The sequence below is a fragment of the Archocentrus centrarchus genome, chromosome 10 (assembly GCF_007364275.1).
Source record: "Archocentrus centrarchus isolate MPI-CPG fArcCen1 chromosome 10, fArcCen1, whole genome shotgun sequence".
Taxonomy (NCBI): domain Eukaryota; kingdom Metazoa; phylum Chordata; class Actinopteri; order Cichliformes; family Cichlidae; genus Archocentrus; species Archocentrus centrarchus.
In genome coordinates, this window is record NC_044355.1 from 31,519,566 (window position 1) to 31,547,073 (window position 27,508).

General features: G+C 42.5%; 1 protein-coding gene across 3 annotated transcripts in view; it reads left to right on the top strand.

Moving 5' to 3' along the window:
• Positions 1-27,196, top strand: part of uvssa (UV-stimulated scaffold protein A) — a 44,822-nt gene extending 17,626 nt beyond the window's left edge. For 2 of the 3 annotated variants that reach the window (XM_030739444.1, XM_030739445.1), the window contains exons 9-15: positions 9,101-9,212; positions 16,717-16,924; positions 17,257-17,388; positions 17,486-17,669; positions 17,765-17,876; positions 26,219-26,396; positions 26,780-27,196. In XM_030739444.1, coding sequence (XP_030595304.1) covers positions 9,101-9,212; positions 16,717-16,924; positions 17,257-17,388; positions 17,486-17,669; positions 17,765-17,876; positions 26,219-26,396; positions 26,780-26,873 — 1,020 coding nt within the window. In that variant the 3' untranslated portion in view covers positions 26,874-27,196. The remainder of the gene's footprint in view (positions 1-9,100; positions 9,213-16,716; positions 16,925-17,256; positions 17,389-17,485; positions 17,670-17,764; positions 17,877-26,218; positions 26,397-26,779) is intronic. The other variant, XM_030739446.1, reaches the window with a different exon arrangement.
• The last annotated feature ends 312 nt before the right edge of the window (positions 27,197-27,508 follow it).

A 27,508-nucleotide genomic window follows, 5' to 3' on the forward strand; every position in this document is an offset into this window, starting at 1 on the left:
CCAGTCTTTCCGGGCTCTTTAGATGTAGGGCAGATGGTCATAACCAGCTAGTGTTACAGAGCTTGGATTACTGTATTGCCTCTCAGACTGATGGTCACCAACCAGTCCACTGTTATCACTTGCCAAGGGCACTGCTTCAGGGCTTTATGGGGACAGTTTCCATTCTGCTCTTAGGTTATATGATGTATACATTAATATATGTTGTCCTTTTGTCAGATGTCCTTCGGGGGGGGGCATTAAGGCCTATGGCTGCTATGACTGCTTCCCTCTTGGCTGATCCCTTGTTTAGCTGCCAAACACATCTTGGGACCTGTATCCATGCATGGAATTTTCTTTGTTGTCTCATTTGAATTTGTTTGTCTGCTAATGAAGGCTGTGACATGGGGTTAAAAAAACAAATGAAAATATATTTATTTTATATTGTAAGCCATTAATACCGGACATGATTTTACTGCTGTGAAATTGCAGATGTGAGGCAGATGCTATTTAGCTAGTAAAAAAAAAAAAAAAAAAAAAATCTGTTTTCACGTGGAGTCACTTTGCTATAAATAATTGTCAGCATTTTAGTGCTGTCTCCTGTAGCATCTTCCGCAGTACCTTGCACACTTTTTAGAACAGTGACTGCTTGAAATGAGTTTTCAGTGAGAGCTATGACACGAGAATCCTATATGCATCTGTTGAGTCCTGCAAACTGAAAACATGGGCTAATGTTTAGGAGAGGATAAGACATGCAGACTTATTTAAACATATCTGTTTTTAAGAGTGTATTCAGTCACTCCGGACTCCATTCATACAGGCCAGGGCCTTGTTTACTGCTGATAACCCATCTTATCACAGCACAATGGATATGGCTGCCTGTTTCTCACTGGAGATAAACAAAGAAAGACTATCTCTCTATTTCTCTTCCAACCCTCCCTCTTTCTCCTGTGTGCATCCATTCTCTGAATGGCCCAGCCTCTCTCAGTTCTATACTTAACACAGACACCAAAAGTTGCTTGGCTCAGTACCTTTGTGAATTTGCCTACTTGATTTGGCCATAAGGGTTTAATATAAGTCCTGAGGACAGGGAGTGTGCTGGCCTCATGTGGGATCAGGAATCAACCAGACAAATACTATCAATAAAACATGGAGGTTGTGGATCCCTTTGCAGAGTGGCACTCACCTTTCATTGTTGTTCATTCTTTTATGACCAGTCAAAAACCCATTAGAACAGTTGATTGTATCCTGTTGTGCACATAAACTGTCTATAAAAGACGGATGTTTCCTGTGGTTTGCAAAGTCCCATTTGAAGACTCAGTCTTATCATTTTGGCCACTGCTAAAAAAATTTTTGTTTGTTTTTTGGAGCCATATGAACAAAAGGGTGGTGTAGACAGACTGCAGTTGCATCTATTGCAGTCTGTCCTAAAAATCTGAGTTTATAAACAAATTTGGGGGGAAAAAAGTCTAATTAGAAGCCTATACTGTATATAGCTAGGAGCAAATTAAGCAGGAACAAGAATTTCATTATAAGGTAATGTTCTGCATTGGCTTAATTTCTCAGTCCTTGAAGTTGCTGCTTGGTACTGCACAGGTTCAATGCTCATCAGTATCATTTTATGGGAAATGAATGCAGTTTGGAGTTTTATAGGCCATACATGGCATTGCACAAAAAGGTGACTACTGAGAAAGTTTGTACACCAGCTCACTTTAAGGTGGTGTAACTGTGAACAGAATTTGGTGATTCAGAGACTGTGGATCGTCATGATGTGTCAAATGTGATTGGATGGAAATGGACTCATAAATGAGGGTAGTTCTGCTTCTGGAGTATAATGTAGTAAATCGGAGCGGACAGAGTCTGGCTTCATCAAGGCGCTCTGACAGTGTGAAAAAAGAAGGTTTCCAAATTGGAACTGATGGATCCACCGGGATTGTCGTGGTGTGTTTGGAGGGACTCACTGACCACAGGACCAAACCGGGCTCCACAAGCCCTTCTCAATGACTTCTGCTCCTTTTCAGGGCATTCTGCGTGTCCTGCCAGAGCTTTCAGGTAAAATAGAACAGCAGGGTCATTTCACGATGGTGAGAATGTATAATAATGACTGTTTTGATCACAGATTGAGACAGACTGGGAGGGGGAAGTGAACTAGACAGTTGAGAATAAGCTTGCTGACAGGGGAAGGTTTGAGAGGCTTCGGGCTGGCTAATAGACCTGCCAGGCTAGGTTAGTGAAATAAAGATGTCACCATATACATCATATAAGCTGACTGCTCTCCAGAGACAAAGGCTGCATCCGTGTGTGTGTGTGTGTGTGTGTGTGTGTGTGTGTGTGCTTGGAGGAGGTGGTGGTGGTGTGTGAGTATAATAGGGGTAAAGCAGCAGAGAGGAGACTACAGAGAGAGGGAGAGGGGAGTGGAAAGCTTTTTCTCATTAGATGGATCCCATGGGATCCTTTCTAGGTAGTAATGAATAGAAGTGCAAGATGGTAATAGAGATGTGGGATGTTGTGGCAAATCAAGCCCCAAATAGGTCAGGCTCCACTGCAAGCTTTAGGCCTAATTAGTTTGTAAATATGTTGGAATCAATCAGAGGCAGCAGACTTCAGTTCTCCTCAGCAGAGCAAATATGAAAAAGTAATATCTTGTGGTAATGATTGAAACAGGTTCTCACAGATGGATTATCTGCATTTTTATAAGTAAATGCAGTTAATGATTAAGAAATCAAAGATGGCAGTTGACCCCCACCCCTGCCTCCAGAGAGCCAATTAGCAGGCGAATTGGGAAACACGTGAGCCAGTTGTGTCGTTGAGCTGACGCATGTGCAGAATGCACGAGTTTCAGCTGTGTGGTAGCGGGTATATCTATGCATAGTAAGTGTAGTTATTCAGTTGTAATATGTGTAGTTATTGTTTTTCTGGATTTCCTGCATCCATAACCTGCTTAACCACAGTATTTGTTCAGAGTGGTGGGATTCACCCTCTGGAGCAAGCTTTTTGTGTGCTTTAGTGCATATGCTGTTTAGAACTATAACTTGCTGGGAAAAAAAGCTCTTTACATTTTATTTTAATTCCACATCTCCAAACTGGATTGGCCGGCGATTCTGTATTTGTAGCTGTAATGTTCCAGTGACCAATCATATCAGAGTTATGGCTTACTTAGACAGGAACTTCCTAAAAGTGCCTACAGTATATGAATAAATGCTCAGTCTTTCTAGCATTTAACTGGCTTCTAAAAGGACTTTGCTTTAAGGTGCTATTGATAAATATCATGTTCTAGACTCACTGGTAAAGGCCTGCTGACACACTGGTTAGCTCTTTGATTCTGGTTAGTAGGATAAAATGGCACAGTATCAGTTCTGGACTCCAAAGTGGGGTCAAAGGTCATGCCAAGTAGAGTTACACAGAAGCCTAAGCTGTGCCCACGCAGCATCCATATTCCATGTTATTCCTTTACACACCAACTTCTCATATCTGCACAGATATGCATGTAATTTATGTGTAATATTCCGTGGAAGATGACTACGTGTTTATAAAAGCATTTGTGTGATGTGTTCATTAAGCTAACTGTTTCTCGCTTGCCCTCTCTTAAAGGAAATGCCTTGTGATAATGGTGGCATTAGAGACCGTCAGTATTCCCAAAAGACATTTTCCATTTCAGCCTCAAATGTACAATGAAATTATCTAGTCACTGAGTGTGTATATAGCCTGCTGGAGAGCTATATATAACTTGTCTGCACAGACACTGTAGACATCTTTTAAGGCTTTTTCACCTCCTTGTTCTCTCCTCTTTCCTTCTCCTTCTCCCTTTCACTTCCTCCTCCTCTCACTCTTTTTCTCGCCCTCCATGTGTGTCTGCGTGCTGGTTAACCTGCCCCTCTCTCTGCCATACACCTGACTTATGGCTGTGCAGTAATAATTTGCCAGACCTTGGCAGGCTGAGTGTACATTAGCATATAAATAGCAGATGCACTGAGTGCCCATCACAGTCGACTACATTTAATTTTTGGTTTATAAGATTGAATGGGTTTTTAAACGCAGCGCCATCAAACTTGCCAAGAGACAAATGAAGTCAGGGGAGCAGTTGTCCAAGGCGGCGCCCTCACATCATTTTTATAAAGGATAAGAGTCTTAACAGAGAGGAGGGGGAGGATAGAGGGTGCGATGCTATAGAAGCTGAATAAGCAAGACACCTGTGGAGGTAGGAGCATACTTTAGTTTCTAGTCCTGTTCCATTTTCCCCACAGCTGGTAATCTGATGCAGATACTTCACATGTATGTGGACAGCTTAATGCATGCGGTTACTGTAACGACCTTCACTCCTTGAGTTTCAAGCTTAACATCGTGTGTTGGGTTTTGCTGCCTGACTAAAGCGAATTCTTGAGATTTTGGTGGAAAAGACCTGATTCAGTCACCAGCCCAGTTATCAGCTGAACCCCGGGTGGAGTTCGGGTCAGGGCTCTGTCAGGTCTAGCTCTCTGTGGATTGTTGTAGTGAAATCACAAAGGTCCTATCTCCAGATTGTTATTGAAACTAAGGTGCTTAGACCAAACCAAAGCCATGTTTACACAGGATCTGTTCTGCTCATTTCCACCTCCATATTTTTAATTTCTGAGTGCTGCTGCATTAGCTTCAAAGCAGTTTGCATTTATAGTACACAGATCCAAGAGTCGAAAACTTTTCCAAACCTGAGTTGCGGAACCATCTGAAGCCCGAGCTTTGCATCACTGGGGTTACTTCGTTGCCTTTACCGAAAGCAAATAAAATCTAAAGATGGCAAAAATGTAACTTTTAACTGCCGACAATTTTCTGATGGTGTTGCATCAGCTGTGATGTCAGTGATTCTTGGACCTCCCCATCGTCAAACTTGACCTTCATATTTATATAAGTACACGCCTGTGAATTTTTGTAACTGCATCTTGGCACTGCTGGGGGCAGATTACTTTAGTTCTGCCCAACAGCAATAAGATTCCATCTGTTTCTCAGTTTAGTTGATTGTGCTCTAAATTCTTTCTCCTGGACACACAGTGCACGTCAGTGGCACGTTTACATCTTAGAATTTGGTATTTAATGTTTTTATAGACTAATTGATTACTTGGGAAAATAATTGACTATTTAGTAGAAAGAAGTGAGTCTTTGGGTAGTTGCAGGTAGTTGCCGGTGTAGACGCGCTCAGTTTGCTTTATTGCACAAGCAATGAATGGTCTCAACTTTAGAAACCAATTTCAACAGATCTCTTTTTATTTGCTTGTTAAGGAACTGCTTATTTTTCTTCCTTCCCTAGTTCCCTGCAGGAATCTGCTTTATTTTATCTGTGAGTAAACATTGCCATTACAGTAACACATAGCCCTGCTTTACTTAAACAACTTTTTATTTATTCTGCTCTGTTCAGGAGCTATTTTTATTTCTATCTGGGTCTGTTTTTAATGTGAAAGTTACCAATATTTGTTTTGTCCTTTTCCTATTACAGTGACATATGGCTCCGCTTTACTTAAACTATCACTTCTAATTTGTCTGCTAGATCTAGAGTTCCAGTTAAAGAAGCAGTTTTTATCTCCCGTGGGGAACTCTGCATTATTGTGTGATTTTCTGTGTGTTCGTGTGTGTGTGTGTGTGTGTGTGTGCGTGTCCCGGGGAATAAACCAAAGCTCTGTTAAAATGCAAAGCAGCCCCCCGTGCAGCCATGTGGGGGAATAGAGGCCATATTTTAGCCGCTCTGCCCGTCAGCAAAATGTTTCTGGAGGAAAGCTAATTCTACTGTGAGACTTACAGCTCTGCCAGGCTGGCCGACAGCACTCGATGCTATCAGGATTAAATTAAGGTGAATTAGAGACAAAGAGGCAGAAAGAGGGGGAAAAGGGATGATGTTAGGGCAGGATTTTCCTCCAGCTGGGTGATCACTTCTTAGTTTTAGGTCATTGATCAGAACAGAATAAACCAGCTGGGATTAAAGTAGACAAGCACAAAACCTATAGAGACTATATCTGTGTGTAAATGTGTGTGCACATGTGCTGCGTGTGGATCCATTGTCCTCCGAGGATGAATAAGTGTAGCAGCAGAGTGGCGTAATGGAGAAAGTTTGGGGTTTAAAATGTTACCCTTGTGTTTAACGGTATTCTTTCAGCTTTTGTTTGGGTTATAAAAAAATAAATAAATCAGTGTCTCAGGCTTTTTGTTCATTCTGTGCAACATCTGTTCTTTGAATAAACGGATCGTTTGGAATAATGATCGCTCTCGTGGGAAATGTGCTCCTTCTGCGGTGTTACACGCTGATAGGTGTTTAATTTTTTATAGATGAATTTGGTTTCACGTGTGATTTAGATCTAGATCTAAGAAAAAATTTGTGCAATCAGTGACATGGAGTCTGAAGTATACTCTCACACATCCTTAGCAGATGGGTTCACTGAAGCCACAACCGCCCAGGTTTTAAAAAAGTGCTGAAAACCCACCTGGCAGGTGATCCGTTTGCTGAAAGGCTGCAGGGGTCTGGGCCTGGCTTTCCTGTGTGTCATTTTTCCCTTGCTCTCTCTGTTTTCCTGTCTACTCTCTGCTATCCCTGTCCAATAAAGGTGAAAAATGCCCCCAAAAAAATAAGAAGAAGAAAACAAAACAAAACGAGACAACAATTGCCACTTCAGACTGGCTCCAAAAGTGAGTTAGTCCACAAAGACTCCCATGTTAAAATGTCCAGTTTTAGCTCTGAAAATGACATGTTGGATGAATTATTATATAACTAGCCTGTTTTAATGTTAGCATGGCTCAAAATAATGGGCATGGCAGCTTTGATTCACGGGTATGCTGAAGCAGGCAGCTTTAGCTGTCTGCTAATTTCAAGAAGGAAAAAAAAAAAAAACATGGCGGTGGCCAAAACGCCAGCTCTGAGGCTTAAACTGTGAAGCCCAGGAATAAGTGTTGCCATCACAGTGGCTCAAAACCCTCTTTTATTCTGACAGTCAGTGAGCACAGAATAAACAAACATGGAAAATAAAAGATCGATGAATTAATTAACTGCATATGTGCTTTCACATTAGGATGATTTGCACTGTGAGGGTCATTCCAAACTACCGTAAACACAGCAGCCACTTATTTCTGTTAAATAGCAGGCAGGTCAGCTCACAAGGTATCAGCGTTTCATCACCCTCATTGATTTCAAGTTTTTAATAAAAGACAAAAAAACTGAACCAAACGTTGAAAATATGATAATTTAGGCCAAAATGAAACTGACTTAGGCCATTATTTTAAGTGGGTGATGGTTTGCAATAATTTCTCATAATATTTAACTCTTGCAGAAAGTACGCCTTTCTCTGTGATGTTTGTCCCCTCTCTTTGACACCAAACAGTGAATTATAATCCTAAAGTAAGGTGCTGTACATTTATTTCACAGACCTTTTATAGACATTTTAATCCACTTATGCAGTATTTGCTCTTATGTCATAAATGGGTCTAATTTCTCTCCCTCTCAAACCTTCTTCCACAATATGTCAGCCTTTGTGGCCACATTAATGAGAGGTAATTAGGCTTTAATTGTTTAGTTGCTTGTTAACTGAATGTTGAGTATTGTAATATGAAGTGTTTTAATTGGTGTCTGTGTAGTGGATCAAGAGGTGTGTATACAGCTTTGTGACACGGTTAACTGACTCTGTCCTGTGGTTCAGCTGTAAATGTGTGTGTGTATATGTTGGGGGGGGAGGGACACGTTGGTAATTATTCAAGGACTCATTATTTGTAAACCAATTCTAACATTTTAATGGGCTTTATCAGCGGTAACGCAGCAGCCTTCTATCGCTCTCACACACACAATCAGGTGTTACACGCTAATGAAAAGAGGCTTTTGGGAATTAGAGGTTAGTTTAATGTTAGGTTTTACTGCCCCTCATAACACTAATCACTGTGATTATTATACTGCTGGGCTTTAGTGTGTGACTGTGTGTGTGTGTGTGCCTCCTCAGCTGTTAAACTCATAAGGCCACCACATGCAAATGTATGCACACACACAGAGTTGTGTCATGGAACGACACACACACACACAATCATTGTCATTCCTCTCCCGTTACCTGAGGTGAACACACAGCTCTTTGCAGGAGAGTAACATGATGGGTGAATCCAGTGACCGACTTGTGTATGCTGCCATCTAGTTCATAGCTCAAAACCAATTCATGCCCCACACACCTTATTTTATTGTCATTAAATTAGAACGCTGCTTCAGTTCTTTGAGGTTTGCGGGAATTCGTTTAAGGTCCTGCCACAGCATTTCAATCAGGTTAAGATCTGGAACAACTTTCAACCATTCTGTCATAGATTTGCTGCTGTGCTTGGGAGCATGACCCAATGTCAGCTAAGGTTTTACTGTTAGACAGACAACCTCTCATTTGGTTCTAAAATACTGGGGTATACAGAGGAGTTTGCGATCAAGTCAATGACTGTGAATCCTGTGGTTGCAAAACAAGCCCAAATCATCACCCTTCCACCACCGTGCTTGACAGTTGGTACGATGTGTTTGCGCTGATATGCTGTGTTTGGTTTTTGCCAAATGTGCCACTAAGCATTATGATTAGACATCTTCACTTTGGTCTTGTCTGTCCAGAGGACATTGTTCCAGAAGTCTTGTGAGTTGTTTGGATACAACTTCTAAGCCATGCTGCCATGTTCTTTTTAGGGAGAAGAGGCTTTCTCCTGGCAACTCTCTCCAAACAAGCCATACTTGTTCAGTCTTTTTCTAACTCTACTGTCATGAACATTAACATGCTATATGAGGCCTGTAGAGTCTGTAGCTCTTGGGTTTTTTGCAGTTTCTCTGAGCTTTGCACAGTCTGACTTTAGGGTGAATTTGCTGGGACGTCCACTCCAGGGAAAATTGTGACATTATGCTAACGCACATGCTTGAATGCTCCAGGCAAGCTAACTACTAAGACTTTTATAGAGGTGGTCACACTAGCTGATGATCAGTTAATCAAGTGCATTTGATTATTAGCACCTGGCTGCTACTGACCCTCTTCATTTTTTTATTGAAGTAGTAAGGGTGTACTTAGTTTATCACAGTCCTGTGACATCATTTTCAGGAAATAAGCCAACATATTTTTTTTCACATTTAAACGATTAAAAAGCTAAAGATTCTCCCCTTCCTCAGATGAAGGTCTCTTCAGATGGAGAGGAAGATGACGATGACGATGATTTTGATGAAGTTCCAGAGAAAGAGGGTTATGAGCCGCACATTCCAGAGCATCTGCGTGCCGAGTATGGTGAGTTTATGTACACAAACAGGCGTGCATATGCACCTCAAATCTAGACACGTGCACAAATACTGAGGTTAAGCTACAAAAGAAGATCCGCTGCTGCCCTGATCTCCTGAGATCCACACGCGTGCTCTACAAACAAACAGTCACACTTGAAAGAAGCAGTCTTTGGCAGCTGCTGAAGTGCAGGTAATGCCCTTCTTAAGCGGGTTTATTTATGTATGTGTGTCCACAAAGGGAAAGGAATCAACATGAGGCCTTTTGGGCTTTTGTTCAAAAGTTTTCTTTAATTAATATAATGGAATTTGAGTGAAACATTCATGTCATTTTGAATTATTATCACACTGGTTGTCCAAAAAAAAGTCCTCAAAAAAAAAAGAATTCAGAAGCTTTAGAGGACATCTCCCTTCATACAGTTAGTTTGGTAACTTGATGGACAAAGATACAATTTATGTAGTTTTGCTTCTGCAAACCTCCACAGTGGATTTAAAATTAAATGATCAATATGTCACTGCAGATTTTCAGCTTTAATTTAAGGGGTATTAACTGTTTAGGATTTACAGACATTTTTGTACGCATTCCCCCATCAAAATTAGACAATTGACTGATGAGCAGTTTGATGGTGAGTTGAGGCCTGTTCTCTTGTCATTATATGACAAGAGAACAGTATCTGAGATGGAAATGTGAAGGATAGTCACATCAGCAAAAAAATGCAAGATCTGCCTTCCATTCTGCATCTGAGAGCTCTGGAATCGCCTTCCTTTCTTCTCATTAAACTCTGGAGGTCCCATAAAGCTCACACGTTGAGTGAGGTGGACCAACCTGGTATTACAGCCTTGTAATGGCAACACTTTCTTTTCTGCAAGTATTTTCTTGTATGTCTTCAATGGATATCCTCATTTACTATCTAGTAATATATAAGCTAGTTGTCACTAGCTTACATATGAATGTTAGAGTCCTGTTCCCAGTTATGCTATGGCTGCATTGGACTTTATATGGATGATGTCTAGCCTACAGGCAGCACTCTGGGTTAGAGGTCAAATGTTCAGGTCAATAACCAGCTGCCTGTTCATTTTATTGCTATGTCAGCGACATAACATTTTTTATTTTTATTTTTTGTAAATATAAGTTGCAGTTTGACTGTTGTTAATATGAGGTACAAGCTCCAGGCAACATTAAACACTAAAACCCACTCAGTGCTGCTCTGTCAGCCACAGGCAACCAATCCTCCATCACTCATGGATTCATATGTGGAGTTGCGTACCTTTTTTTGTGTGTGTGTGTGTGTGTGAGAGAGGCTGTATTTATGTGTCAGTGTTAATGACATAATAACAGAGCATGTTGTTGCCCAGGCAGTTATTGCTGGCTCAGCCATGTAGCCACACAGCCATGTAAGCTGCAGGGTGGCCTTTGACCCCCGGCAAGTGATTGACACCACCTTCCTGAGTCATTATATTCACACTGAGCCTCTTCTTTTACCTGCGAGTCCATCCCTGTCCACTTCCACCTCCCTCCACTACTAATCAGTGAGATGTTAGAGTAATTAGATTATATCTAATGGGCCCAAAACAGCTGTGTGTGTGTGTGTGACAGGGTGATTAGTGGGCTAGGTAATGATCTAGAGGGGCCATACCAAATTAACAATGCAACCTCTTTAATGAGCCCCTATTAGCCCTGAACCCTGATTCTACCACCCATCCTCAAATACACACACACACACACACACACACACACACACACACACACACACACACACACACACACACACACACACACACACACACTGCTGCCATCTTGTTTAAAATAAAAATAAATAATCTTGTTTCACTCTGACAGCTTTGGACAGTGACACAGTTTTTGTAGTTTTGTCTGTAATCCTCGGTCAGTGATACCTTAAAGGTAGAGCCCGTGGATGTCACCAAATGTTGCATTTCCTCCCTTGAGACGCTCTGCAAGGCAGCCGCCTTCATCTCCTCTTTGGTGTTTCTCTGCTTTTACTAAATGAAAAGCATGCTCTGCTGGGTCGCGTACCTCCTTAATGCTCTTGACTTGATTAGATGTGAAGTTGTTTTTCTTAACCATGGAAACAATTCTGCCATCATGCTCTTCAGTAGTCTTTCATGGCCTTTCAGGCCTTTGGTGCTGCTCAGCTGACCAGTTCATTCCTCCTTTTTTTTAAGAATGGCAGCTTATTTTCTCAACATTATCGAGCACCGACTCTTCAAACTCTGTCACCACGGGCCTTTCCCTGACATCTGCAAGTTACATCTTTATATTAATCTCTGTAAGTGAAGTCTCCACATGATACTGATTTCTTCAGTTAGAATTGAAAAGGCTGCTGATCTTCCTATAACACATGGGAATATCAGGCCTTGCAGGATCAAAAGTCGAGTTTGATTTTAAAAGTCTGATCAATGGATGGCTGAGAGTTTGTCATTGTTCCTCTCCCTATCATATTCATTCTTCTTTTCTCTTCTAATTTCTCTGATCACGATAGCATTTCAGCTCCACTCACTCTGTTCATCTCTGCAAGTGGATCACATTTATCATTTTTTAAACATTTCCTCTTCTTTCTTTTCATTTCTTCCTGAGTTCATCCATTCCCTCTTCTATTTCCTGTCTTCCTCTGACCCCCTTCTCTTCTCTCACTCATTCCAGCGCTCCGTCCTGTTCCGTCATCCTGATTATCAGTCCTCTTATCCCTCTCTCTGCTGTCAGTACACTATCGCTCTCTTTCTCAAATTAACATTTTAATTACAGGCCCTGCTTAACCTGGGAAAATCAATACCTCTTTCTGTCTTTCCTCTTTCTCATTCACTCTTTTTTTTCTTGCACCCTGTTAACCCCCCCACATTTCTGTCTCTTTCTCTAACAACCCAGACACACACGCGCACACACACACACACACACACACACACACACACACACACACACACACACACACACACACACACACACACACACACACACACACACATTTCCTCCCATTGATCTGTGTGTCTTAACATACACAACAAGCAGACTAACCTCTTCCATTTGGTGCTCTGAAAAGAGCAGATTGGTGTGTGTGTGTGTGTGTGGGGGGGGGGGGGGGGGGGGGGGGGGTTTGAGGTAGACTAAAGTTGGGTTAATAGGAAGTCATTTGACTATTTACATATTTAGTTGTGTATAAGTGGACAGTAACTGTACTCACTGTCATGAGTCTTACAGAGACCACCATTTTAATATGTCCTGAAGAATTTTACTGACAGGTTTTTAAAAGCCTGTATAGCCCATAATCACATCCTTTACCACATGTAGAAAACAAAACCAATAAAAGTTTGTTTTTTTTATCTGCTCACCTGATATAAAGTGGGAGGAGATTGTTGTCGTGCTGTCCATCTATCCATCCGTCCATCCAGGTGTCTGTCTGTGAGGTTTTACCTTTCTGGTCTACAGACTCTAAAACTACAAGGAGTGGAGCCCTGAAATCTGGCATGTGTGTTTTTACTGTTCAAAGATGTGCAATACAATATTCATGTTCCTGAAAGTACCCTTTGTACACATCGGCTGTATTTATCTGAAGTGGAGAGTAAAGGACATGGAGGATTAAATTAGGGCAGAACAGTTTTGCAGGAGGTGCTGCAGATGTTTGCTGAAGGGTTTTCTGTTATGAATGGGGCTGTAATGTTATCCAGACTTCTAAATACATTTTATATTTCAGTAATCGTGGGAGGAAATCCCCATCAGTGGTGGTTCTTGGGTTTTTTGTTTTTTTTATTCCTTTGTTTTCTCCTCCACACTTCCAGGAGTACAGTTCCTAAAACTGCTCTCATATTTGCATGTTATTAATCCGGGTACTGAGCAGCGTTTCCACTGAAGGAACCTTTGAAGAAGGAAGTCTGTTTTCTACTGCAGGGACCAGCACAAGAAATTAAGTTCTATGAGAAGGATTTGAGGTCAGTAGTGCCACATCCTTCTAGAAGCTACTTGGCAGCTATCTTGGTAATGCCTCCAGGTAGGCATTTTCCAGGTCTTAAACCTGCATTATTTCTGATGTCCAGCAGGTGGCTACTTAAAACGGAGTCTCATTGTATTGAAATCTTTGACTCCTTTGTTCTGTGATCTCAGTAAAAACCTTTTCTGATGCTACTACCTTTGAGTCTTATTGAAAATAGCATGATGTCTATTTGATACTCCCCATTCATGTCCAGAATGGTGATAAAGCAGGATGTGCTCAGGGCAGTGCTACAATGAGCATGCAGTGTTTTTCAGGTTCTCAGTCAGATTCAGCCATTGCAGTTCCAGATTAAAAAGTGCACGAAGGTGACTGAAAATGATCAGATTGAGGCTTTAAGACAGAACTTTACTAATCACAGGGTGATGTCACAGTGGCTATAGCCATCTTTTATACACATTCTGCTTGAATGAGCTGAAACTACTATTTTTGATCTTTTTTTTAATTCATTATGATCGTAGACACTGGAACAGTGTATAACCTTTGTTATAACATTTATTCTGACAGAAATATTTGCAATATGAATTCCATGAATGTTGTGATTGTGGCAGACTGATGAAAGCAGATGCCCCATAAAGACCTGTTTTTAGTTCAATTCAGAGATTAAAAAACTGCATTGCTTTTGTCTTTTCTAAGCTCTGACAGTTTAACCTGTTGATTGTAGACAGAAGTTGACTGGTTTGATTTTTCTAGTTCAAATGTTTTGTGATTAAAGAAGAAGAAGAAGTAGAAATATTTGAAGTTAGATTGTCCTGCTGTGTGAATCACTCCTGTCAGACTCTTGTGTCAGTGACTGAATCTCCGGAGCACTCAGGTCAGTCCTAATAATGTTTGGGATCAGCATGTTGGCAGCTCTTGGCTTACTCCATCCCTCTGATCTCACTTGCTTGTGTGTGTGCATGGTGTGTGTTTAAGTCCTGTTCAATCCCCAGAGACTCCAGTTGATATTGTGCTTCACCCCCCCCTCCAGTGTGCATATCTATGTGTGCATGTACACACATGCTAATCACTGATCTTTGCCCTCCTTCTTTCCGTTGCTCATTGAGCCTCAGGGTGCTGGACTTTGAGACCCCTGTGCACTGTGAGGAGTTTTTTTTTGTGTTTTGACATCAGTGACATCTCTCTCCTCCTGTGGTCAGTTTGTTATTCCAGCTGGGCATCTGATGACCGGTAGTGCATATGTATTGATGGCTTAGCTCTTATTCCTACCGTTCATCTGGCTTCTCAGCACCTGTCTTACCTTCTGGAGGTATTTGGCTCTGGTTGACATTTGTGCATCTTTATCATGGTTCCCATTGTTGCTGTCCTGTATGTTGCCATTCTGCCGTCTGGCAACTTCACCCCTTCAGTCCAGATCACCTGGACTCTTTGCAACCATTTGTCCACACTTATCCAGTCTGAATGACACCCCAGTGTCTTTGCTGTAGATCCTGGTAAGGTGGATCAGTGAGTCAATGTCTTGCTCACTCCTGGCGTAGAGCTTGATGTCAACCATGTACGTGAGGTGGCCAGTGGTCACTTCACTCCTGAATCTATATCCTCCACTCTCAGTGGCTTAGGTGTTTGAGGCTAATGCAGAACAGCAGTGGGTACAGTGCATCACCTTGGTATATTCTGTAGTTGATGGTAACGTGTGTAACGCAGGTGTTCAAGGAGTGTCTTCAGTTAGTAGACATGGATCATGTCAGGTCTGTCTAACTCTTCATTCTAGGGTCTTGTTGGATGTCTGCCTTTGTGGTGTTGACTGGCTCTTGCTCTGGGAGGTCATTGTGGTATGCCCTTAGGGCCACCAGCCACTTGTCGTTGTCGTGGGGGGGGTGTCACCGCTTTCTCCCAGTAGTTCTTGCTGTGTTGCTCAGTTTCAGCTCTTGGTAGGTCTGTCCTTGTGCTATTATTATTGTAACTGAGGGTACACCCTGGATGGATGTTTATAGAACATGCCATTTATTCTCTTGGCCTCTGCTTCTCTTGCATATCTCTTCAGCCTGGTGGCCACAGCTATGAGCCTTTGTTTGGCAGTTTCTAGAGCCTCAGTTATAGACCTCAGTTATTGGCTTCTTCTTCATGGGGGGCTTCTTAGGGTTACTTGTTTTCAGTGAGACTGGTAGTGGGAATGGCACGTCGAGCAGTGTTCGCATCTGTAAGCATCCCCTTTGATGGGACTCTGTCAGTGAGCCATCACATAGATTACCAGTCAGAAGGGTGTGGCTCAGGAGATAGAGTGGGTTGTCTACCAGTTGGAAAGTTGGTGGATCAGTTCCCTGGATACTCCAGTCTTGCATGTCAAAGGATCCTTGAGTAAGATACTGAACCCCAGCTTGCCCCTGATGGCATCCGTTGTTGTCAGAGTGTGTGCACGAATATCAGACAATGCACTTAGGGATAGAAAAAAGGTGAATGAATGTGTGTGATTAGGTGAATGAGCCTTGTGGTAAAAAGTGCTCAGAGCAGTAAACAAGCATGCGCTATAGTACCAGTCCATTTTACCAAAAGTCTTAAACCATCCCTTACTGTCTCATCTGCTAGGAAAAGAGAAAATAGGTGCAGCAGTAGTTTGTTGAAATACTGGATATAAGGCAAAAAAAGACTTTGTACAGTTGTCTGTGTAGGTTCTCAGTCATCCAGGTCGTGGTAGTCTCTGGAGCTTGAAAAGGCAAATGGACTTCTTTAAGTTTCTTGAAGATGTTTCACGTCTCATGCGAAAGGCTTCTTCAGTTCTAAGAACCAAAAGGTGGAGAGACCCAGGTATTTGAACCCTAGTGGGGGTGTTCCTCGGAGGTGGTCATTGACCCACTATTGCTCATGTGCATAATCACATGAGCCAAGGTTTGAAAAAAGGCATTTCACAGATGTACAGAGGTGCCTTGTCCTGTCAAGGTGGCTCCTCTATGTTGTGCCATACGTTTGTAGAGTGTCTGTTTGGTTTCTCCAATTTAGAGGTCCAAGCACTCCTCACTGCACTGCATACACTATGTTGGTTAGCTTTTGTTTGGGAGTTTGGTCCTTGGGATGAACCAGTTTTTGTCTGAAGTATTGAAGTAGTCTGAAGTAGTACACATAGGGCTTAACATTGTTGTTCTGTTTGTCATTCTTCTTCTCCCTAGTTGGTGTCGGGCCTCAGTTTCTTGCTAAGTTATCTGTTAAATGTAGACACAGCACTGGTTCATCCCTTGAGTTAGGAGCCTTTTTTTTTTTATCATTAAATGGCTCATAGGTGTTAAGTGGCTTAACAAACAAACAATCAAAAACATTCCTTTTTTTTTTTTTTTGTTTCCACCCTGTTGAACTGCACAGCTTGCTGGTGGATTCAGACAGATGTGACACCGTTTCACTGACAAAGTGGGCACGCTTCTCAGTTAACATTAATGAGCTACAACTGGTGTTAAATATTACCATTGATATTGGCCATTTTAATCAGAGAAAGGACCGGTGACCACCAGCAGCATGTTTTCACCATTAGCTCTTGGAAATGAACCCAGGTATCAGAACCAATCCACCTCTCTGTGTTTGCAGGTTTGGATCCCTCTCCTTCCACCTCAACAGGAGCAGTCACAGAAAAGAAACCTTCCGCTAAAAAACCTGCAGCTGGTCCTCCTTCATCCTCCTCCTTTTCTTCAATCAGGCAGTTAAAGCGGCTTGAAGAAGAGGCGCAGGATCCAACCTCTGCTGCTGCCACACTTTGCCTCCTTAGACAGAAGATCCCAATGCCCACAGAATCCAGGTGAATAGAATCCACTTTACCCTTTAACCCCCCCCCCCCACACACACACACACACACTCATCTCCCACCCTCTCTTTGCTCTTGATTGCAACATTATATTATACTTGTATTAGAATCACATAGTAACACTACTATACTCTGTCTCATTGACCTCATACAGGTCCAGAACTGTTCTAAACATAAATGAGTGATTAGAAGCCTGAGCCTTTGTGCATTCATTGATCTCATTATTAGAAACAGGTCCCTTTAAACACAGTTCATCATTCTTTTGCTGTTTGTGTGTTTTGTAACTTGAAAATATTTTCAATTGCCTTCAAATGTGTTCCCTTTAGCAGCGGCTCCTCAGGCCCCAGTTCATCTCAGCCCAGTTCAGACAAGAACAGTGTGGAGGTTCCAGTGGTTCCATTTGGTTTGGACATATTCTACTGGGGTCAGGAACAGCCCAGTGCTGGCAAGATCATTAAGTATGTAATAAACACTTATTGTGCTAAATGATTAATTAGGCTGAGTGTGGGTTCTGGGTGTAGTTTCTGACTTGTGTCATATTCTTTCTCCCTGCAGGTCAGCCTCTCAGCATCAGTTCTGGGTTCCTGCAGCGGTGGAGGAGGAGGTGGAGAACCAAGAGATGTTGGCAGAGAGCAGGAGCAGATACATCTCCTTCCCTGGGAGCTTCATTCCTGTCAGCCATTTCTGCAGAGCTCCAATGAGTAATGGAAAGCTGTGTCAGCGACAGGACCGCTTCAAGGTAACAGGAAAAAACTCCAGGTCTCTTCTGACGTGACGGAAACTGTACGTCTCCTTCTGGTTGTTCAAACTGAGCTAGAACTCTGTCTCCTCCAGTGTCCTTTCCACGGCCCCATTATTCCACGAGACCAGGAGGGTCGACCCTGCAGGCAGGAGGACCGACTGAGGGAGGAGCAGGAGGAAAGGAGGAAGAGAGAGCAGGAGCCCGGTGAGAAGTGAAAAAACACAAATAGATTTGAGCAGAATTACACAAAAGAAATGTCCTCATAGGGCTGCACAATAAAGGAACAATGTATTTTAAGAGTAGCAGAGAAGGTCAGAATGAGGTGCGCTGTGTCAGACTCAGCTTTATTGTCATATGAGACATAATGTGAACGAAATATAGTTTGTCAGGTCTCGGTGGATGTGGTAGGTCAAACATAGAATTAGAATAATAAATTAAATAGAATTTAAATAAATAAATAAGTAAACTAGAAAAAAAATAGAATAAGAATACAATTAAACTAAACTAAACTAAAACAGGTATAGCATTGTTCTACTGTACCAGCAATAACTTGAAATGGTTTAATGGTTTACCACTGTGCACCCAGCGTACCACACAGTGAGGCAGGTGATCATGACACTCTCCACCAACCAGCTGTAAAAGCAGCTGAGGATGACTGTCTTTAGGCCTGCCCTCTTCAGCTTCCTCGGGAAGTACAGGCGTTGGTGGGTTTTCTTAATGACAGCTGTGGTGTTGGTGCGCCGGGTGAGTGTGTTGGTGAGGTGTACACAGAGGTACTTGATGGAAGGGACCATTTCCACCGCCCTTCCCTCGATGTAGAGAGAATGAGGTGCTGCAGCAGGCCTACAAAAATCCACCACCATTTCCTTGGTCTTCTGGACGCTGAAGATGAGGTTGTTGTCTTTGCACCAGTGTGTCAGATCTTCTGCTATAGAACTGAAGTCCAGGAATAGCAACCGCAAGTAGGACTCCTTGTTCTCCAGGGTGGTAGGTCACAGCCGCAATGGTGTTAGCTGTGGGCCGGTTCCACCTGTATGTGTACTGGTGGGAGTCTAATGCCGCATCGGTGGTCTGCCTCAGGTAACTCATCACCAACCTCTCGAAGCACTTCATGGTGACAGGGGCCAATGCAATGGGGCGGTAATCACTGAGGCACAACATTGAAGAGGCTTTTGGCATGAGGATGATGGTTCATGTCTTAAGGCATGATGGGACTCTTACCTGGGACAGCAAGGTGTTGAATATATCTGTCAGGACCTCAGACAGCTGGTGTGCACAGTCTCTAAGAACTCTGCCTGGGACCCCATCAGGGCCGGAGGCCTTCCGGGGTTTGACCCTCTGAAGTGTTCTTCTCGCCTCTGCAGTTGTTACTCTGATGGCTCGAGGTTTGTCAGGGGAGGGGGTGAGTTGGGAGATTGAGGCCTTGAAGCGAGCATAAAAAGCTTTCAGGGTGTTGTGGAGCGCTGGGTCATCGGGGCACTGTGTGTCCCTCTTCTTTGTAGTCCATAATGCACCTGATGCCTTTCCACATGCTTTGTGGGTCATTTGTGTTGATATAACCCAGGATCGTGAGATATGTGGACTTTGCTCTCTTTATGCCTGCCAACAGGTTTTTCCAGGCTGCTCTGAGTGCTGCTGTGTCCTGATGCCGTCTTGAACGCGGCATCACAGGTTCTCAGCAGGGAGCGCACCTTTGCATTCAGCCAAGGCTTCTGGTTAGACCTGATGGTGATGGTTTAGAGGTGGTCACTTCCTCCATGCACATCCTGATGTAGCCCAGGGCAGATGATGAGTCAGAGTAGGGAGCAGGTAGAAGAGAGCCTGGTGTGGTGGAGGTATGCACTGGAGAAGAAGGGATTAAAAGTCAGTCTAAGCAAGCCAGAATACCGGTGTATCAATGAGAAGGAGGCAGGTGTAGTGATGAAGATGCATGGAGCAGAGGTAGCGATGGTGGGCGAGTTAAAATACCTGGGGTCAACCATCCCAAGCAACAGACAGTGCAGAAGAGAGGTGAAGAAGAGAGTGCTGGCAGGGTGGAGCAGGTGAAGATGTGTGTCAGGAGTGATGTGTGACAGAAGGATAGCAGCGAGAGTGAAAGAGAAGGTTTATAAGATGGCAGTGAGACCTGCTATGATGTTTGGGGACTGTGGCACTGATGAAAGGACAGGACGTGGAGCTGACGGTGGCAGGGCTGAAGATGCTCAGGTTTTCCCTGGGAGTAACCAGGAGGGTCAGAATTAGACATGAGTGTGTCAGAGGGACAGCTCAGGCTGAGCAGTTGTGTGTCCACAACAGAGGGAGCCACCAATCTGCAGGATGTCCACCAGCTGCCTGCAGTGACTTGTTAACCAGCAGCTCTGTGTGCGTATGTGTGAGAGAGCGTGTGTGCGGCTGTAGCATACAGTCCAGTGAGTTGTGAAATAGCATCTTTTGTTACCAACTACACTATTGATCCAAGAGTCAGTCTTACACACACATCAGTCTCACAGTAGGGGGTTACGGTGGCCTGAATGAGCTGATAAACTGTTGGTCTCAGCTGCTTTTACCTGCTCAAACATTCAGCAGCACATACAGTGAGCTTAAACAGCCAGTAATGGACACAGTAAAGGTCTCTCACGCCACTTCCTATAGTAGCAGCTTTGCTCGCACTTTATATTTTTTACTTAATTATTCCCTTATATTGACAGCCAGGATTGCCCATAATAACCACAGCTGCAGAACTGTGGACCACTCCCAGCCAATTAATAGGGGGTTGATTGACTGTAACTTTAATTGTAACAGTACATTTACAGCTGCATAAAGGTGTGTTACCAAAAGGTTCTGTTAGCCTCACCATATGTAATGTTACCAATATTTCATCTGTCAGGAGTCTGAATCCTCTCTGAATGCACTCAGAAAAAGGCTTTGAGTGGATAAGAAGTACTTTTCATGTTAGTGAATCAAGAAACGCTTTAAAACGAAGACACAAAAAGAGCATATCGTGGTTATTAATCACAGATCTGTGCTCTCTCTCATTCCTTCTGACAGGTTTCTCTTGCTGAGCTCATTGTGTGTCACACATTTTCTCCAGGCTCTCATTCTTCAGTAGAAATGTGGACTTGAGTAGAACTTGTTCTCTAGAATTGTAGGTTACCTTTCAATCACCTAATCAATTAATTGTTGCCACCTTGTTGCAAATTCTTTAAACCATCTTCTGTCATAGTGAAATTATGCCTGCCTTTATTTTTTATGGGTATATTAATCTTGTAATGTGGTAATACAGTGTATACTGTCCACAAAGCAAAAGCCGAACGTCCCAGCTTAATTGCATCCAGTTGACCACAAGTCCACTGAGTACAATAGTGTGAGCTAGTTGAAGTGAAGCTGGTGTGGATTAATGTGACTCTGCCTGGTCATGCAGTCAGTACTGCAGCAGTGAGGGATTTCTGGATGGAGTCTGAAGCTGATCACTGACAGATGAGAAGCAGCAGGTGTTCAAATCCTCGAGAGTAAGCACATAGCTGCCCTCAGCTTTAACAAGACAGAAAGAGCCTAAATAATTATAAACAAAATAATCACTCCTTTAAACATTATTAAGAATCTGAATTTGAGGAAAATACAGACATGAAGTGGCACCTGCACAAAGGGGTTTAGTCCAGGTGGGTGTAAATGAGGCAGGGGAAATATTGAGGGTGCACAGCTGCTGTATGGTATAGAGGAATTTCAGGTTCCATAAGTTAATGCAAATGTAGAGAAATATACTATATTATAGTGTGTGTGTGTGTGTGATAAATTGTATACTTTTGCGTTTCTTGTCTGATTTCATATGAATATGATTATGTCATTCACATGAGATGAGAAAGAATCATCATCTCTCTGTAATCTGAATCTGTCATTCCAGATGAAACAAGACTGTCGGCTTCAACTCATACAATTAAAAACTATCATAGTTTCAATGAGTGGACCAACTATCTGTCATATTCAGGTGGCCACAGGTCCACTTTATACAGCCTTGTGTTGAATTTGTCAGTTGTCATTATGCTCTATGATTAATTGTCATTAGAGTTCTGCTCAGGTTAGCTAGCTTGATAGATCTCAGTAGCTCATACTTTTGACTGGTGAATTTCATGAGATATGGAAGTCCAGTCACTCTTAAGAAGCCAGTATTTGGATATATTATGGTAAATTATGTGTTATCCATATTATTATCTATACCAGTATGAAATTTGGCAGTACCAGGACTGAAAACTGGAAATGGAAATCTATTGAGACAAACAGACCCACAGGACAAAATGCATTTAGGGAATGTAGGTAATCATAAAAAACTATGAATATCCACGTTTTTATTAAAACCATTAGGTGTCAAAGCATTGAATAAAAGCTGAACCAAACACAGAAAGTCCTGTAAGCTACAGGCTGTAAATAATTGTGGGTTATTTTTAAGTGTGTTGGTAGCTACTGCAGTTTTGTTAAGCTATTGTGAGGCATCTGTTGGTCCGGTCATGCGGTTCTGCGTGCCCCTGTTAGTGAAATGTGAATCTGAAATGTGCTACTGCTGTATCATCACGTGAGAAAGAGTTTTCACATGCAGTCGTGTGAAGAACTAAGGACACTTTTTCTGCTTCCACAGGACTTTAGTAGCAGCCAGCTGCTGTTAATTAAATGTACTTGATTAACTGTTCATCAGCAAGTGTAAAAAAGCAGAAGTTCTGGAGCATTCAGGTGTGTGTTAACACAATGCTAAGGGTGAAAGACATCAGCAATGATCTTAATCAATTGTTGCTGCCCATCAAAGGGTTACGAGGTCATTTCCAGACAATTTGACGCCCACAGTGTGAAGGATTATTCACAAGTGGAAGCATTCCAGACAGTTAACATTCTTCCCAGGAGTGGACATCCCAGCAAATGCACCCAAAGATCAGACTATGCTCAGAAAAACTGCAAAAAATCATAACGTTAGACGGTACAGTGAGAAAAACAGCCATAGTTTGGAAGGGTTGCCCGGTGAAGGCCTCACCTCTTCTCTCTAAAAGGAGTGTTCAAACCTAAAGACCTCTAGAACAATGTCCTTTCAACAGATGAGACTAAAGTGGAGCTGTTGGGCCATAATGCACTGCAGCATATTTGCCAAAAAGTTAATGCCAAAAGGTTCATGCTGCCAAAGGCACTTCTGCAGTTTATTGAATGATGGGATATACTTTGATTCTCAAATGACTGCATAGAGTCCTGTGGAAACCTTTTTTCCGTGACTGTATTTGGAAGGCTTTGTCTTTCTCGCTGTGTTACTCGGGTTGTCAGAGTGGATGAGGAGAAGTATCCAAATCACAATCACAGGATTTTGTTGCTGACCTCTGCTCCCATCTAATATTAACAAGTGTTTAAATGTTCTGCAAGCTGTGTTATGGGTCTTATTCAGACTCTCTCTTTCTCTCTCTCACTCACTCACTCATACACACACACACACACACACACACACACACACACACACACACACACACACACACACACTGTAATACCCAAGAAGTCCATTCAGGTGACTGACAGGGAGGAGAGGAATGGATGCTATGCTACTCTGTCACACACATGCAGGCTCCTTGTGTTAAGTGATGCGTAGCTGAGTTACATTTGAACCAACCAGAGAGCCCAGATGTCTGTGTGTGTGTGTGTGTGTGTGTGTGTGTGTGTGTGTGTGTGTGTGTGTGTGTGTGTGTGTGTGTGTGTGTGTGTGTGTGTGTGTGTGTGTGGCCAGGCTCCTGCCCTCACACAGTCTCACTCACAGACCCCAGCTGGATGGACTAAGAGGTGTTGACAGAGAAAAGAGCCCTGCTGCAACACTGATTAAATTCAGTGTTATTCTCCCTCATCCCTCTTTCTCCTTTCTTTTTCTTCTTCTTTCGTCTCTTCTTTCTGTTCTTTATTTTCTCTTCTTAAACTTGCAACAACAAAGTAACAGAGGACACACACTTTGAACACACACACACACACACACACACACACACACACACACACACACACACACACACAAAACCCCGAATGTAAATGCAGCTGCTCCTCTTTTAGCAGTAATGATTCCCCTAAATACACCAGCTGCTTTTCAATTACGGCTTGTCTGCCTGTGTGTGTGTGTGTGTGTGTAATGAGGGATAGTTGAAGGTCCAGTCTGACCCAGGGTCAGACCAGCTGATTAATAACCCTACATACACACTGGCTCTGAGCTGGGGGCAGTGTTTTGACAGAGCATTGAATGCGGCTTCAGTCCCATCACAATCACAGTGTAATTACTTTGCATTACTGCAGGTTTATCTGGGATTCCACTGCAGTACATCATTAAGTAGAAATGTCTCTTCGTTTAGACCAACATTACTCTGCATTACAGACGCTTTTGCTTTATCGGCCAGAATTATGACATTACAGTTTTCATTAACACCAGAATTGCATTCAAATGAGCCTGTAGGACACACTGTTTACTACCCGTGCTCTGTAAAGCTGGCCACTGAGAGCTCATTTACATTATCAGCTCTAATTACTTCATTACACTTCTCAGTCAAATGACTTTTTGTTCAAGTTTTAGGCTGTAATAGCAGCACATACAGGGAGTACTTAATTACATACAGATGATGTGAACTCACACACACACACCAAGCCTCGATGATTGAAAACACAAAGCAAGTGAAGTCTGGGAGCAGAGAGAAGTTGATCCTTCCGAGTGAATAGCCACTTTTTTAAATTGCAGCTATAACAAAGGTGGCTGTTTATTTGTTCACTGCTTGATTTGTTTTTTTTCTGCACCCCAGTTTAAGGCTTCAGCCTTAATCTTAAGCTTAGCACACAGGCTGTATAGAAAAGATGGACATCGCTTTTGGGTCAGGAAAAAGTGCCTTAAACCAGCATTCTTTTAAATAATGCCTGTGAGACTAAAAACAGGCCCAGTGTGCAGAAGCCTGTGAGAAAATGGCTCTCAGCTCCACTGGTCTGTGAGCTCAGTGAACACTTTCCTGGTGGCTTTATTGGATTAACTGCTAGTTTTACGTCTTACTGAATACAGCATGATGCTCATTTTGTAAATACTGGTCATCATAGGGATTTGGGGCAGCATGTCAGTGTTTATGCTAGCATGAGTAGATCCAATGTGAGCAGGTATTTCACCTAATCCCATAGCTGTGCTGCTGTAGGCCGTCACAGTTATGCTGGACTCATCGTTGTTTGTGTGAATTGTGACATTAACGCAACTCTGTAACCATTCGTACTCAAGTTTTACTCACTGACCACTGACATGTTTTTCAAACCTCTGATCTTTTCCAGCTGTTACAGCATCTCACTCTGTGTCACCTGGCAGATCTTTGCTCCTGCACTGATACAATATGTAGACAAAAGTACTGGACAGGTGTTTTCAGTGCCATTGCCACAGGTGTATAAATCGAGCACCTAGCCATGCAGTATGTCTTTGCAAACATTTGTGAAAGAATGGGGAAGCTTGGTACTACAATAGGATATCACCATTGCAGTAAGTCATTTTATATCATTTCTTCTCTAGTAGATTTTCCATGATCAGCTGCAAGTGGTATTATTTCAAAGTGGCAGTGTTTAAGAACCACCTTAGCCACAAAGTGGCAGACCACATAAAGTTGCAGAGCAGTGTTGCAGAGTGCTGAGGTGCATAGTGAATAAAGTTGCCAACAAGCTGCTGACTCAGTGTTGGAGTATGAATGTGTGTGAATGTTAGATAGAAAGTACTTGGCTGTAGAAAGAAGTGATTGTGTGAATAGGTGAATGAGGCATGTTGCGTAAAATGCTTTGAGTTGAAGAGCGCTATATAAGAACCAGTCCATGTACCATTCCTCCAAACCTCCTCTGGCATCGACATCAGCAGTCTGTGCACCAGAAGCTACACTCATGCCCTGAGCTCAGCCGCCATCTGCATGTGCAAGGTTACAAAAATCCGGCGGTGCATGGCTATCTGAAACTATATCGAAGGATGGTGCATGCCAGTATTTGTGATGTAAGTTTTGGCACATACCACTATCCACAAGGATCCCCTCCCAGAGGCTGGTTCTGATGGGTCTCTTCCTGTTAAAAGGGGTTTCTTCCACACCGCTGTTGCCAAGTGAACGTTCATTAAGGTGCTCTCTCTAATACTGTAGAGTTTTTAATCTTACTGCGTAAAGGGCTTTGAGCAAATTGAATTTGAATAAACTGGGAGTGACCGTTATTTAAAAAAGTCAGTGCAAGCTGAGGAACAGCTTAACAAGATAATATACAGACTATAAGCAGATACAACAAACAGTGAAGCAGTGCCACCTTGGTTCAGTCTTCCGGTGGTGTTTTGGTCCTTTAAATCTGCAGCTACATTCCCAACTTGTGTTCATAAGTACAAACTGGCAGCTTATCAGATGCAGTAGTGGATTCTTCATGGCAGTGGAAGCTGGAAAACTGAAAGGGCTGCTTCAGTACCTGAGCCTACTGTTCTGCTTGAGCACTGGATGTTAAATCAGTTTTCTGTGTATGACAGAAGTGAGTCTCCTGAATCTCCTCCAGGCAGCAGAATAACCTTTCTCTTTCTGTTGTAGACTGGCGAGATGCAGAGCTGATGCGAGACATCGAGGCAGCGACGGGAGAGGACCTGGGCTCTGCCCGTTTGGGTGGTAAAAAAGGCAAAGGGAAGAAGAAGAAATACCCCAACCTCAGTGACCTGAAGCAGAGTACCAACACGTCCCGCTGCAGACTGGAGAAAAAAGTCTTCAACAAGTATGAATCCTAATTTCACCAGTTGCATAAAATGATATTTTTGCACCATCAGGGTGATTCCCAAAGTCCTGTTAGCTGAAAGCGTGCCGTATCACAGCATGGCGTGCAGGTCGGCTTCTGAGTGGAGGACAATAATTGGCGGGCCTAAAAAAAACTGCAGATGCTGATGAATAGTGATGATAGGTGATCATACCAAATACTTTCACTTTGAGTTTAAACTTGTCTTACAAGTGGTCTAAGAATAAAAAGAGTAAAATTCAAGTAACTAGACAATAAAAAAATGATTCTTTAAGTGGAGCTGTTCCTTATTTTCTGTCACAGACACAGATAAATAATTATGAATTTGAATTTTTAACCTCTCTGCTCTGTGCTGTCTTCTCCAGGAGTTCCCTGCGCAGAGTGGCTCAGTTAATGAACAAAGCTGACAAGAGAAAACACGACAAGTTCTCCAACCAGTTCAACTACGCTCTCAACTAACCTGCACGTGCCTTTAACTCCAGAGTGTTTCTATCAGTAACCACTGAACACCTGTCAAAGGATCATTCCTGTGTGTATCATAGTTATGTGAATATGAATGTGACACATGATAGAGATGATATAAGAGTTTGAAGCAGCGTGAAGGAAAAGCTTTTCATGAAGCAGGTGCTCATCCGTATGAGTGTGTTCTACCTCTGTGACTGCTTTCTCACACTGGATGGATCGCAGCCAAACTACCAGACATGAAACTTGTTTCTTGCAGTCTCACTCACACCAGTTGCTTTCAGTGGATTTTTTTTTTTTTTTTTTTTTACACTTTTTATATTCTTGTTAATTTTGTTTTTGTGTGATTGAAGGGTTTAAAAATGTGTTGATGTACAGATTAAAATGAGAAGAAAATTGGAAACGTTTGCCAGTCTCCTCGTCCTTTTTAGAGATTTGTTCAGCACAAAGATCTGCAACACAACAGTGACTGTGGGAAAGTTTTAGCATAAAGCATATATGTTGGCATTTAAAAAAAGTGGCACATCACTACTGTACAGAATATTTTGATCAGAATAGCAGACATTCAGCTGCATAAGATAAAATATTTCCTTCTTTTCTCATTCTGTGATGCTCTACAGCTAAAGGACAAC